General features: G+C 55.5%; 1 protein-coding gene across 3 annotated transcripts in view; it reads right to left on the minus strand.

Annotated features, from left to right (window-relative positions):
* The window catches only part of KLHL29 (kelch like family member 29), a 297212-nt gene that overhangs the window by 16147 nt on the left and 266750 nt on the right, over positions 1 to 14315 (minus strand). For all 3 annotated transcript variants that reach the window (XM_059132525.1, XM_059132523.1, XM_059132522.1), the window contains one exon: positions 6750 to 6888. In XM_059132525.1, coding sequence (XP_058988508.1) covers positions 6750 to 6888 — 139 coding nt within the window. The remainder of the gene's footprint in view (positions 1 to 6749; positions 6889 to 14315) is intronic.

Raw genomic sequence — 14315 nt, forward strand, 5'->3', positions numbered from 1 at the left:
AGGGCCATCTGGTCAACCTCTTACTCGGCTTGGCGGTCTCTGCTTTCATTCCTACATGCTGCTGCCTGGCCTTTTTTCCTCACACCCTTCATACTCTGCGGAGGTCCCACTGGGCCACAGCCAGGGCAGGGCATATGAGGCTAAAGTCAGGCTGCTCACATTCTCCCAAGTTCCCCCAGCCACTGCTACTTCCACCTCGGCTCAGCCCTCCTGTCCACCTATGGTTCTGCTGCAGAGGAGATCCAACTCGGTGATGAGCTGCGGTGGACTTCAGCTGTGCACACACACGCACACACACACACACACACTGGAGTGCACGTGACACATGACCCCGAGAACCCCCAGCCTGACCCTGTGGGGAGAGGTATTGGGCAGATGGAGGGCCAGGGTGGGGGGGCCCACGACCCTGAGTGTGGAGTCTGGTGGGACACGTGTGGCTATGCTTGTGGGAGATGCTTGTCCTGCCCCGAGCCTGAGCCGAGGAGAGGACCCCAAGGACAGCATGCTGCCTGCATGGCCAAGGAGTGTGGGGACGATGTGAGGAGGCCCATGGGGTGTTGGTCATCAGAGGTGCGGTCCAGGGTTGGTGAGGCCCACGGCCCCTTTGATGCACAGCTGTGGCCGCTCCTTCGGCACCCCTGCGAGGGCTGCCCATGGGAAGCTGGGGAGTGGGTGGAGGTCCCTGGGGCCAGATGCCACGCCACGGGCAGAATGACCATTCCCCTCGGTTATGGTGGAATATTTGGGAACATCATGGAAGCTTTGTCGGGTGGCTGAGTTCAAGATCTGTAGTGGGGAGGCTCCTGGCTGGGAGGTCTTATGTAGCTCATCTGCACGTATGTGTTTACGGTCCACACAGCTGTGGGGCCGAGGGAGGCCTGTGGTGACTTTCTATTGCTGACCCTCAGGCGGTCTTGGGACTGGACCTCAGTGATCCTTAGGACTCTTCCCTATGAGCCTGGGATCCCTGGGAGGCACTGCTCATGATGGGTGGCCCTGGTCACCGATGGGGAGCTGTGTCCTCCACAGAGGACTTTTTCTGTCCCTGTCCTAAGGTGGCTCTTGGGGTCTAAGCATCCTGTTCCACTTAGCTGCATGGAGCACTGGTAGCTGCTGGGCGGTCTGGGTCGTAATGTGATCTCGGAGGGAGGAGAAGCAGGGCAGGAACGGGCAGTGATAGCCTTGTCAGGCTGGGCCGTGAACCTGACCCTGGGGGGTGGGTGTGTGGGGCTGGCTGGTGCGATCCAGCCCACACAGACCCTGTGGGTTCTGTCAGAAGACCAAAGCTCCCCGGGCTCACCTTCCATAGGGTATGGGACATAGCCTCTGCTTGGTAGGCCTGGGCCTCTGGATGGGCCGGGAACGCCAGATCCCCATTATAGACCATTTGGTCTATCCAGTCAGCAGTTTGCTCACCTGGATAAGAACTGCCCTCTCCAGACTTTAGTCCCTCATCAGGCCCTCACACACCTCAGTAATCAGATGCTTTCATTTTGCAAGTTCGATCTGGAATGACTGGGAGGCATCTGTGGGGCGGCGCTGGCTGGGGGCAGCCACGGAGCAGGTGCAGAAGACGGGTGGGCGGCCTGGCCTGCTCCGGCCCCTCCCTGGTGATCTGGCGATGGGTCTGACTCACACTGTTCTGCTCGCCTTCGAGATGGGTCTCTCCTTCTATTATCTGGTTTTCCAGCCACACCTGTCTGTTCTACCAGGAAAAGGGGGCAGACTGACACCCACACACGCCCAGCTTCACGGGGAAGGAGGGGAGAGGGAGCGGACGGCCTTCCTATTGTTTGTGGGGTCACCCTGTGTCCGGGCTCTGTGCCGCGCAGCTCCGGAGGCCCCTTTCGCTTCCCCTGGAGAGAACAATGGAGGGAGAGGCCCAGAGCCTACACACGAGGCTTGTGAAAATCAATCTGGACAAATCAATGTGTCCGTCTGCTTTCATTTACTATAAAAACAGAACAGAGTTCAAATGTGTCATTGGCTCCGACAGACCTGGTAGGATGAGGGTTTTGGCTGGAAGGTAGAATGCTGGGTCTCTGTCCCGTTTGGTGGGATGAGGGACAGCTCTTCCCTGCAGCGCGACATTTCCTCCCACACGTGGGGGCCACGTTTGGAAGCATGGGCAGGGAGGGCAGGAGCTCTGCTCTCTCTGAAGGACAACCCTGGTCCTCTCTGACAGGGCTAGTCGACGCCTCCCGTGGCACCAGCCGGTTTTGAGCCCTTCTCGGCTCCCAGGGATAAGTGAAGAGACATCTCCACTTACCCAAAATGTCCAGGGCAGACCCAGGTCCTGCTCAGCGGGGTTGAGAAGTGACTCTGGGCTCGGGAGGTTGTAAACCCTAAGCGCCACTAGCTCTAGTCTGCTCTAAATATCCTTCCTCCTTCCTGAAGCCCGGGGCTCAGCCCACTCAATAGTTCTGGGGTCCCCCACCAGCCTGGAGGCCGGCGAGGTGCAGTGAGGGCACAGCCCCAGCCCTAGCAGCATCCCAAGACAAAGCCCCAGCCCTAGCAGCATCCCAAGACACGGCTCTTTCTCCTACCCTGATTGTCACAGGGACTCAGAATGGGTGACAAAGGGGAGGTGAGGCAGCACAGGGGGCTCAGCATGGCTCTGCGCTTCCTGATGGCCTCCCGGAGCCTCCTCGGTGCTCCTCCTCATGCCCGAGGCCGGGTCTGGGGACAAGTGACCACTGCAGAGGTGGGGACTGGGTCTTCTCTTGGGCAGATATGGTGGCCAGTTTACGAGTGTTTCCAACAGATGCACAGGTGTGCACGCACGCACACACACACACACACACACACACACACACTCTACATCTCTTTCCTCGCCTATCTGTCCACACCACCAACCCTGAGTTTCACTTTCTTTCCGTATAGGCTTCACGCACAAATAAAGACTACCCTCTGCTCTTCTGCGGGTTAGCAAATGACGGTAAGAGCATGAACTTTGGAGTGAGACCTCCTATCCCAGTCCTACTGCTTCCTTAAAATCCTCTGGGCCTCAATTTCTCCATCTGTAAAGTGGGGACACTAATGCTACTTGTTTCTCAGGGTTAGTGGGAGGATTTTCAGGATGACATTCGACATTTCTACAGGCTCCTTAGGGGCTGGGTCTTGACCTCGCCAGGGGGAAAAAGACAAGAGTTTGAAATGATACAAGGGAAGGCTATGGAGAGAAGCTGTTGCAGCTGCACCAAAGGTACACACACACACGTGAGGACAGAGCGTGTGCACGGAGTGGGGCTTGGCCTGGGGCCTGGCGAACAGGGGCAGGTGAGCTGGTCAGGAGAGGACACTGAGAACCTGCTCTGCCGCTCACGGCCTGACTGTCATCCTTGTGAAACACACATCTGACCACGACAGCTCCAGGCCGAAAGCAAAACCCCCGAGGGCCGGCTCTGGCCTCCTGCGCTGGCCTCGTGCGCTCCATCACCACCTGGCACTTGGAACAGCAGCGACACAGAATCGCGTGCTGGGCCTTGCCACTCTTGTCGCCCCTGAATGTCCCTCTTCCCATAGTCAGGCGCTCTGCCTGGTGTGTATGTGTGTGTGTGTGTGTGTGTGTCTAAACCCCATTTCTGTGCTCAACCTGTTCTCTTGCTCCTACTTCTTTGCGGCTCCCCTCGTCGGGCCGTGGGCTTCCTCAGGACAGAGACCCTTCTCATCTAGTGTTGCCTGCAAGAGGGGCTCCGCTGTTTGCGGAGCGAAGAGGACTGAATGACTTGGTTTCCCCACGTGTGTCCTGGGGCTCCAGGTGAGGGTGTTTACGCTGGGTTGTGGCCGGGGGTTGGGGCAGGGGGCTCATGGGGGCTAGAGTGGTGAACATGAGACCGGCCCCAGGATGGAAGTGGGCAGGAGTCCAGCCTGAGCCCCCAGGTCTGCGGGTCCCGGGATGGCAGAGAAGAGTGGGTCACCTGTGCTGACAGTGCTCACTGAGGCCATGATGGAAGGAAGGACCAGGACACAGACCGTCCCTCCTCCCTCGGGCTCTCCAGTGCAGCTGCCGGAGAGGGAAGCTCCTGCCTCGGGTTCAACAGGCAGGGCCCCGCCTCTCCCGCCAGGCCTTTCTGGCCACAGCTCACCGAACCCGGGGTCCCAGCCCGAAATGACAGGGGAACGACACTGGCTGCTCCCTGACTACTGAGGGGGTGAACTTCTCCAGGACGTTACATGCCCCAGAAAGGAAATCCGCTTTCTGCAGACTCTGCTCTCCTCTCCACAGCAGGAATTTCTTTGCAGCTATGGGCAGACACAGTGATGGATGCCAAGCTTAAGAAAGGGGAACTAAAATTTAAAATGGCCGCGAATTAACATTGTGACCTTCTGCCACAGGGGCACCTCTGGGCTCAGCTTTGGCCTTCCCTCCTCCTTGAGTGACCCTCCTCTACGCTGAAGGGGTCTCCCCAGACTTCAGGCCTCTCTGCATTCAGGCCTATCATCTGTCTGTTGCCTGGCAGGCATCTGTCCCAGGGCACCCTTCAGACATGAAAACCTGCCACCCAGACATTCATTTCACCCCTCGCCCCCAGCCCTGCCCTGACACTGGTCCTTGGACCTGCCTTGCACCCTGTGACCTCACCATTCTCGCGTCCTGGGGCTTGCACATGGGAAACCTCTGCAGGGCTGGCCGTGCCACCCCCTTACCGCCACCCTGGAATGCTGGAACTGGAAGGAAACCTGGATGTCATTGGAACCAGCCTCCTGCTTTACAGATGAGAAAACTTGAGGCCTACAAGAGAGGATGTGACTTGCCTGGGGTCGTAGGACAAGTGGCAGAGTCAGGTGTGGAACCCAGGTCTCTTAGCTGCCGGGGGGCAGTGCCCTCTCCCTTTCAGGGACTGCCTCTTAGTTCCAGCGCCCACCATTTCTGGTTAGGGCCACTGAGGCACATCCTACAGTTCTTTCACCTTCAGGTGGACATCCCTTTCCCACTGCTCTGGATGCCCCCACAACCTCAGACCAAGCCCAGGGCTCTAGCCCGGGGGTCGGGCTTGCCCATTCATCTAACCCCAGCTCACATCCATCTCTGGGAATGCTACCTTCCCCTCCACACTGCTTATGATGGCCTCTGTCCCAGCTTTTCATTGTAGGCCTTGTCTGGGGCATTCTAGAACATTCCTTATATTCTAGAACATTCCAGGCAACCCACCCCTTGCCTGGAATGTTCTTCCTCCTTCCTTTTTGGCCTAAGAAGCCTTCACTACTTGGGGTTCCCACCAAGTGGTGTCCTCTGTTGTGCACGAGAGTTTGGCTTTACGCGTAAGGTCTCTAAAGACAGTTAAATGGCTCCTGTGCTCCTCTTGCCCACCTCTCTAGCCCAGGCCTGGGCCATCACTTAGTACCAACCTGCCCCTGCATCCTGCCCGCTCTGTGCTCTCCAGCTGGTCTGTAGCAGGGACCAAGGCCCTAGGATGCTGGTCACTGCCAGTATCAGAACTTGCCAAGAGTGGCAGCACAAAGACCTCCCTTGGCCTGAAGAAGCCACTGGACGTGCCCCTTTACCCCAGAGCTCATGCCCCTGACCCCTGTGCTTGGACACAGAGAACCCAAGCACTGGGGGTGGGAGACCCAAGCTGTCCATGAGACTGGAAGTCACAAAGAGCCTGCCCCTTCCTGCATGGCTGGGGCCAGCGCGGCTGGGTGGGGCTTGCACGCCGGGCAGCTCAGCTCTAAGTGAAAGGACACAACAGATTGGAAAGGAGATGCCAGCCAGTGTGCCATCCTGAAACAAAACACAGTCACTCTGGGGTTAGTTGGCAAGTCCAAACACAGCATTGGGAAGCAAGCAGAGGTCCTGTCCTCCCACTCTGAGCCCAGTCCCGGCTCAGCGTCCGCCCCGGAGAGGCTGCAAGGCAAAATGAGCAGCGGCATTAATCTGCTGATGGTGAGAGAAACAGGAGCGTTACCCTGGGCCGGCCCCCTCGGCTGCTCTCCCTCACTAAGGAGCTAGAAGGTGGCCCCTGACTTCTTTGCGAGGGTATGAAGCAGACAAAAAAAAAAAAAAAAAATCAACATAATGGGAAAAAAAAAAAAAAAAAAAAAGATGCTCATGCACCATTAAAACTCATTCAGGTAGAAATAGCCGGGGCAGAGGGCGGAGGGGCAGGAGCAAAGGCTGAGAGAGACCGTGTTTAGGACACACCTGGTCTGTGCTCAGACAACGCCGGTTTAGGCTCCGTGTACAAGTATCAAGGCATGCAGCGTGAATGCGGATTTGACTACAAGTCTCTTCTCCCCAACTCAAGCTGTGGAAAAGCAGCACCGTGGGCGCCTTGTGCTCCTCAGCGGGGGACAGCCTGGTCGATGTGCTTTCCTGGCATTAAGGTCACTATCGACAGCAGCGATGATGGTGCCTGGGCCCCTGTGCTGAACCAGTGGGGACAGTGTGCAGGGGTCCCTTTAAATGGAGTCCGCAGTCCTCCTCATCTCAGGGAGGGCTTGTGAGCCACTGAGAACTCAGGATCCTCCTCGGGGCAGGGCAGGTGGGGGGGAGTTTGTCTACGGCTGGCAGAGGCCCCTGGTGACTAGCAAAGCTGCGTGGGGCGGGCTGGGGGCTGTGGCTGCTCTGGGGCTGTATGTGAGAAAGGGCACTCGGGGGTGGGGAGGGGGGGTGAGGAGAGATGGCTACTGGCTCTGTGACAGGGAGTCACGCTTCAGGAACCTGCAAGAGAGGGGAGGAGAAAAGCGACACAAAAGCGTCCTACAAAGGAACAGACCCGACCACAGCTGGAAGGAAGGCAAACCTTTGAATCAGGTCCTTGAAATACAAGCTGCAGGAAGCTAGAACATTTTGGTGGACTTCAAACTCTCTGCCTTCAACAACAATTTTCAGGTCTGTAAACGCTTTCGCTCTGCGCTGCTGGTTCAATTCCTTCAACATTTCTGCAGAACAGAGAAGACAGACAGGGCCAGGTTCCCATTAAGAGTTTTTTTTTTTTTTCTTAATTAAAAATTTTTCTTTCAAGAAGTAGAGAAATCGGAAAATACTTGATACTGTTTCTTGGCAAGACTGGCTCAACACTGACAGTCAAAAGAAGTCACAAACAGTATGTGTCAACAAGCAGCAACTGGGAGGGGCTACAGAACCAAAGGAATGACAACTTTCCAAAAGCAAAAACAAAACAAAACAAAAAAACCCAAAACCAACCGAACGAACAAACAAACAAACAAAAAACCCCAAACCAAAACAATACAATACCAAAAAAAAAAAAATATATATATATATATATATCAAACCCAGAAATTGAAAGGCTGGGGAAAAAGGTTCCCATACTGACAATTGGAAACACAGAGAATACATTATCACAGACAACTGAAACTGTCGTGTAACTACAGAACGAGTTCTCCAAATGCCAATGAGTGCTGATGCATTGGATGCCAAGTAAAGCATGGCATTGTGATGCAAGATGGGCTGGATATGGATCAAAGGAATAAAAACCACAGAACCTGCAAAAACAGCATCCCTTATGTTAGACACTCAAGCCATGGCACGGGGGGGTGAGCTTTTCTCCCTCCAAGGAAGGAGGGGGTGGAATGGGGGTCTGCCAAGCACTTCTTCCGTGCGCACTCTGGCACTGCCGGGGAAGGCTGGCAGGAAGTGGGGGCTGGGCGCACCTCCTCCCATTTCCTTGGGTCATTCTCTCCAGACTCCCCCCTTCAGCTGAGGCTTCAGCATGGGAGAGCCTGGCTTGCAGCCCCCAGCAGTTCCCAGAAAGTGGCCTCCGGAGCCTTTCCCACCTTGATGAACACCTACCTTTGCCTGGTGTCTTGGCCACCTGGGGCTGGCCCAGAGAGTGCCCCATGCCCGTGGGCTCCGAACCTGGGGATGTCTCCCAGACCCTCCTCAAAGCTCAGAAGGGGGAAGGAGGAGAGCCTGACAGGTACCCTGATTCGCTGATACAAACTCTCATTTTCGAAAGTTAGGGCCTTCGGATGACCAATGTTCCCACTAGCCTTGCCTTACCTGCCTGCCCCCTGGGGTCCTTAGTTGCTGGTTGCTGGGCAGCAGAGGCCCAGATTCTTGGCCAGAATGACCAGTTGTCAGGCAGGGTTATGTCCTTTGGCAGGTGAATAGGAAAGGGGTTCTGCAGAACTGAGCCCTGCTTCCAAGTCCCCCACCATCTCCTGAGCCCTCCGGGTCAATGCTGCCCCCAGGCTGGTGTTCTAGAATCATCCTCCAGCATGCTCTGCTCCAGCCCGACTCTCATCTCTGTCCACATGGGCTGACATCAGCTGCCTCTCAAGACTCCCTTCTGAGCCCCGCCCTGCGTCTGACAGCTGTGCGTCCTCGGACAAGCCCCTGTGCTCTCTGAGCCTCTGTCTGTACGTCAGCAGAATGAAGCTGGAGGCTCCCACTCTATTCGCAGAGCCTGGTGAAAATCCCCGAGCTCGGGCTCAGGCAGGGGACTGTGAGCTTGGGGGCTGTGAGGTCAGGTAGGTCCTTCTTGGCAAGGACATCCCGGGATCTGGTTCTGCTGAAGACCAAGGCACACAGAGAGAGAGAGAGGTCTGACCATTGACCACACCACCAAGCCTACATCAGGCCGGGCACCTGCGGGGGAGTATTGGGGGCGCTGGCTGGGGCCTCGAGAAAGCTCCCCGCGGGTGTGCTCTGACCTGGACGAGGGAGACCAGCAGCGCCTGAAGCACCAGGTGGAGGGTGTGGAGGGAGCCTGTGGGGCAGACAGGGAGCAAAGCAAGGATGGGGCGGCAGGCGGGGTCAGACGTCAAGAGCCTTGGAAGGGGGCTCCGGTGAGTCGTGCGGGCACCGGGGAACCATGGGATTCTGTTCAGGGGAGCGACAGGTTTGGACCCGGGTGCCAAACGAATGACTCTGGCAGCCCCCTTTAGGGGTGGGACCGGGAGGAACCAGGTAGGCTGGAGGCTGGAGGCCAGGAAGGAGGTGGGGGAGCGCTGGGCCTCAGAGCCAGGCCTGGGGGAGAACATGAACTCTGCCTCCTATCAGCTGTGCGACCCCGGGAAAGTGTCCCTGAAGCCTCCGTTTCTCCTTTGTTGAAGTTAAATGAGCTAGCCCATGGAAAACTGTTCCGTGGGCCTCGACGGGTGGCAGGCACGATGTCACTGTCAATGGGGGTGACGGCTCCGTGATCTACGTGAGGAGGGACAAAGGCCTGAAGGGCAGTGGTGACGGAGGACAGAGAAAGACAAGTATTTAGGCTGGGAAACTACGGCCCTTCGTGCTGGAAGGAACAGGGAGGCCAGCAGGTGTGAGAACCACTTGCGGGAGATGGCAGGAAGGGAGGGGGTGCTGAGTTCAATTTGAGGTTGGGGTTCAGGCCTATGAGACGCGTCGGGGAGAGGGGCAGGAGGCGGGACGCGTCTGGGGCCCGGGCAGGAGGCGAGGCGGTGGAACCTGCAACCTAAGCCCGTGGCTCAGGCAGGGGCACAACGCGGTCGGGGAGCCCGCAGGCTCGGGTGGGTTCCGGCTGAACCGCTCGCTACGCTCACAGAGCGGCTCCAAGAAGAGCCACCACCTGAATTCATTCCCGAAACAGGAGCCAGGTGGTGATGTCAGCTTTTTGAGTGAAGTCATGCGGGGGTTAAAGAGTTCTGGGCTGGAGTTCCAAAGACCTGGATCCCGGTTCTCCTTCCAGCTTTGCCACTAATTGGCTGCGTGACCCTGGGCAAGCTGCGCCAGCTTTAGGTCCTCAATCCCTTTGAGCACCGAGAGGCACCTGCCGGGTGCCTCTCAGCTGTCAGGCTGCAGGGAGTGATAGATGCAGCCCCACACGCCTGCTGAGTTAACCAAGCCCTGGGGGCCCGGAAAACACAGTGGTTACAAAATACCACTCCTCCTGGGCCCAAAGCATTCTGATTGTTTCTGAAAAGCTCTGACCTGCGACCAAGGACCCGGCAAAGATGACACGTGCAGCCCCAGCCCTGCAGCACTGCCTGCTGCCCTGGGATTCCTGGCCGGATCTAGGAGGTGCTGGGAGATCCAGGTCACCATTGAAACGCAAGCGCTTTCTACTCTCGCTTTGTGGAAATCTGGATTTAATAGCTGGGCAGGATTACTCAGTTTTGGAAAAAATTTTCAATTTATGAAAGTGCTCACCAGGGGATTCCTTTTCACAGCAGGGACCCAAGTGCATTCAAAGTTTCGATCAGGCTGTGTGCGCCTATTGCTGCCGGCTGAGCGCCCAGCTGGCGGGAGCCCGTGTTTTGGGACAGCACGACCCAGGATCCACGGGAGGAAGCCAGCCCTGGCTCCAGGCACAAGCCGCCCTCCTGCCTAGCCCGTTGTCTTGGCTGAGGACAATCACTTAATGTGTGAGGGGCTCGGAGGAACGTGGGGTCCTGGGCAAGCTTTCCAACCAGCCGTGCTATGCCCAGTGTGCAGGCATCAGGGCAGAGCCCGGCAGGGGTTGGATCTTTGGGGTAGACCCCAGCACCCGGCAGAATCTGACTGTTTCAGGCTTGGGGAGGAGGGGGAAAGTCCTGACCTAGGGTCCTTCCTTTTTGGCTGACATCAGGGAACTATTTTCTGGCCTCCCAGATTTTGGGTGGGATGCCCCACCTGGGTCCATAGGACGCCTCGCCTTCACCTGGTCACAGAGTGGCTGCCCTTTGCCCTTGGCCTTGCCCCTCAGTGGGGAACTCTCACAGGTCCAGGTCACTGGATCTCCCCCTCTGATTCCTCTCCTCCCCACACCAAGCCCACCTCCTTTACTGCCTAGAAATCTCTGCTGTCTATTCTCTCCTGGCCTCAGGAACAACTGGGCTCTGTCTGAGCCACAGACGTCTGGCTGTTTCCGGCCCTAAGCCCCTCAGCAACCTGGCAACCCCTCCCAGATTAAATAAACCCTTCAAGGCTGAGCAGGGGGAGCAAGGCTCCTCCACGCCCCGCTGAAGCCTCTCTGTACCCCAGGCATGACCCCTCCCAGCCCTTACCCTTCTCCCTGCCTCAATCTCTCTTCTTTCCTTTTTCTTCTGGCGAATTACCATTTTGTCCTGTAATCCAGTTAAGGTGTTACTGGGTCCCAAGCCTCTGCCTCCTTCCCCTCCTCCTCCCCCAGCCATTCACCCTCCTCCATGCTCCCACAGCATCCGGTGCTTATGTCTTCAGAGCACACCCTGTGCATTGTAATTACTGATTTACATGTCTGTCTCTTGCACGTGACTGTGATTTATTTATATTTTTATGTGAAACATCTAGCACAGGGCCTGGCATATATACAGCTGGTCTGGTAGACGACAAAAATTCTTCGTCTCCCCTCCCACTAAGGGGTGAAGTTCTTTTCCCCACCCTCTGAGTCTTCATTGCCCTTGTGACTTGCTTTGCCATGGAATGGGGTTGAAAGGACATTGTGTGAGTGTGAGCCACAGCCTCAAGAAAACTTGCTTGCTTCAGCTCACACTCTTGGACTCCTGCCTCTACTACCCTATGAACAAGCCCGAGTGACTCTTTTGGAGGATAATAGGCCACGGAGCAGAGATGATTCGTTCACACTGGCCAGCCCTCACAATATCAGCTAAGCCTGACCTAGAGCAGCTGAGCTCAGCCCCAAGGGCAGATGAGAATCATAATCCAGATCAGTGGTGGTTCACCTAAGCCACTAAATCTTGGGATTTTTTGTTACGCAGCAAGAGCTAACTGATATAGAAAGCATGAATAACTGATAGGGCTCAAGTGCTTGTGAAACTTCCCCTCCATCAGGGTCTCCTTCTCGGGTAGTGTTTAAGTTAATTCTTTTTTTTTTTAATTGCAATAAAATTTAGCATCATAACTGGTTTTAGGCATACGGTTCGGTAGCATTAAGCATATTTACAGCATTGTGCGGTCAGTCCCTGGAATACTTCATCTTACAAAACTGCAACTCCATTCCCATTAGACAGCGGCTTCCCATCCCCTCCTCCCCAGCTCTTGGCCATGACCCTTCTACTTTCCGTCTCTATGAATCTGACCGCTCTGGATACCTTGTGCATGTGGAATCGTGCAGTATTTGTCTTCTTGGGGCAAGCTTACTTAACTTACTATAACGCCCTCAAGGTTCATCCATATTGGAGCATGGGTCAGAAATCCCTCTGCTTCTAAAGCTTGATGCAATTCTTTTATATGAATGCATCACAGTTCGTGTGCTTGTTCGGTTGTGAGTGGACACCCGGCTTGCTTCCGGTTTTGGGCGACTGTGAACCATGCCGCTGTGACGCCCAATTCTTGACACTCAGTGGCGGATGTCTCTACCTGTGTCGGCTCAGTCCCTGCTGTGAGCGGCGGGGTAGCCTGGTTCTGTGGACCCAGCACCAAGCAGCTTTGGAGAGAAAGAGGACACTGGGGAAGGTCGGCCTGGACCTGGGTGCTTTGTTTAGAGAAGAGGGAGGCCACAAACAGAACCAAGCCTGGAGATGACATCGCAGCCCAGCTTCTGAATATTTTTCACCAAACGACACGAGTTATTTGTCAGAGACTAATGGGCTCATTCCAGCTGGACTAGAAGGGCTGTCTGAGTTGGTAATAAAGAGGAAGAGATGTCAAATATTAAAAGGCAACGCATTTCAGTGGCTTTGCAGCAGAGAAGTCCATTAAATCAGAGCCCCGAGAAAGGTTGTACAGCCGAATAATTTTTTCCAGAGCTCAAGAAAGAACCCAGCTAGGTGACAAATGCTCCTGATTCCAGTGGTATTTATGACACATATTTGATAAAGGACTTGAAAAAATTATAAACTCAGAGCAGTTGTGAAATATAGTGAGAAAGCCCAGCAACGACTGTGTCACTCCTGCCCAGAGGATAATTCATCCAGGAGTGGAGGAGCCTGGTTGTGTGCAGACACTGTGGGGACTAATGGCGACTTTGCACAAACAGAGCTTCCTGCTGCCGTGGCTGGGTCAGGTCATAGACGGTCAGGGACAGGCTCCAAAGCTGAATGTCACCCTTCTTCCTTCCCTGCCCACGACTGATCAGATAGACACATCCCCTTTCCCAAAGAACAGCTCAGAATCGACCTGGAGCGCCAGCTGGGCCCTTTCTTCTAGGTGAGGCAGGATAAAACCGCCTGTGGACCACCTGCCCAGCCTGAGTTGGAGGGATGGTCCTCTATTGGGAAGTCATACCTGCCCCAGGCCAGGGCCTGACAGTCTCACACAGGCAAGCGCTCCCTGGAAATGTGTCCTTCTAGAAAAAGGAAGCATGAAAGACTCAGATGTATTGCCTGACTTAGAGTTTTAGTGAGGAGACCTTCTGGTTGTCCTGTTGCCCAAATGGAAATTCCTACTATTTATTGGAAATGGAAAAAGCCCTAGGGACAGTCACCACCACTCATTAGCCTGCCGTTTCCAAGGTGTCTAATGCTGGGTGACAAGACCTATTTCTCAGGCAGTAAAATTTGGCACAGAAGGGCCTTTCTGTCCCTACAGCCCCTGTCCCAGGACTACACACTAGGGCATGCTTGATATGCATTTGCTGGGCAGAACTGAGGGTTACCTTCCAGTGGGAACATTCTCAGGCCCTCCAAGGTGATACAGAAGTCATGAAAATTTTTCTCCTTAAAATTTTTAAAAATTCTCATAAAACTGCAAAGGTGGGGGCAGACCACTAGATGGGCAGGGAAGGCCAGTGGGCAAACCCTGAAGCTGTGGTCAGAGGGAAGGACCCCAGCTAGGTGGACACTGGCTGCTGTTAGTCCTTCCTGCCCCCAGAAAAGTTGCCTCCATCTGGCTGCTTCCCCTGCTTTGAGGATGAAGGCTGAGTTCGCCCTCTGAACAGGAGAGGATGGAAATGTCATGGGGGCCAGGGCTAGGAGACCTGGTGGCAAGTCTGGGGCTTACGAGAGCTGGCAGTGCGCAGATAGCATGCAGGAGCTGGAATGCAGGCTGACACGCCACAGCCAAGGTCAGGGGATATGCAGTGAATTAAGCATCCTGGCAAGTCAGGTCAGGACACTGAAGAGCTCTGTGGGGATCAGAAGCCTGAAGGTGGTCAAGGGAGGCCACAGAGATGGACTGGAAGCCCCTAGGAGGTCAGGGGTCTGGAGGGAAGGTGGCCAGACAGTCCCTCTATGAGGCAGGAGACAACTCCAGGAGCCAGAACTTGGCACTAGGGAGATGGGTACTCTGAGGACCCTTGTTCCTCAGAACCAGGGGAGGATGAGACTCATGTTTGGCCCCAGGGAAAGAGCTGAATCTGTTGTCTGGGGTGGGGATGGGGAGCTCGCCTCTTCCCCTGGGCCTCTGTGAAACTGTCTTGTGCCTCTAGCATGTTTAGACATACTGCTTCTCTTCCACTGGAGGGTAGATTTGTGGAAGGTGAGCAGTGGTTCTCAGCTAGAGGGACTAGAGAGTCCAGAGGCCA

Source organism: Mustela lutreola, chromosome 9, assembly GCF_030435805.1.
Source record: "Mustela lutreola isolate mMusLut2 chromosome 9, mMusLut2.pri, whole genome shotgun sequence".
In the NCBI taxonomy this organism is placed as follows: domain Eukaryota; kingdom Metazoa; phylum Chordata; class Mammalia; order Carnivora; family Mustelidae; genus Mustela; species Mustela lutreola.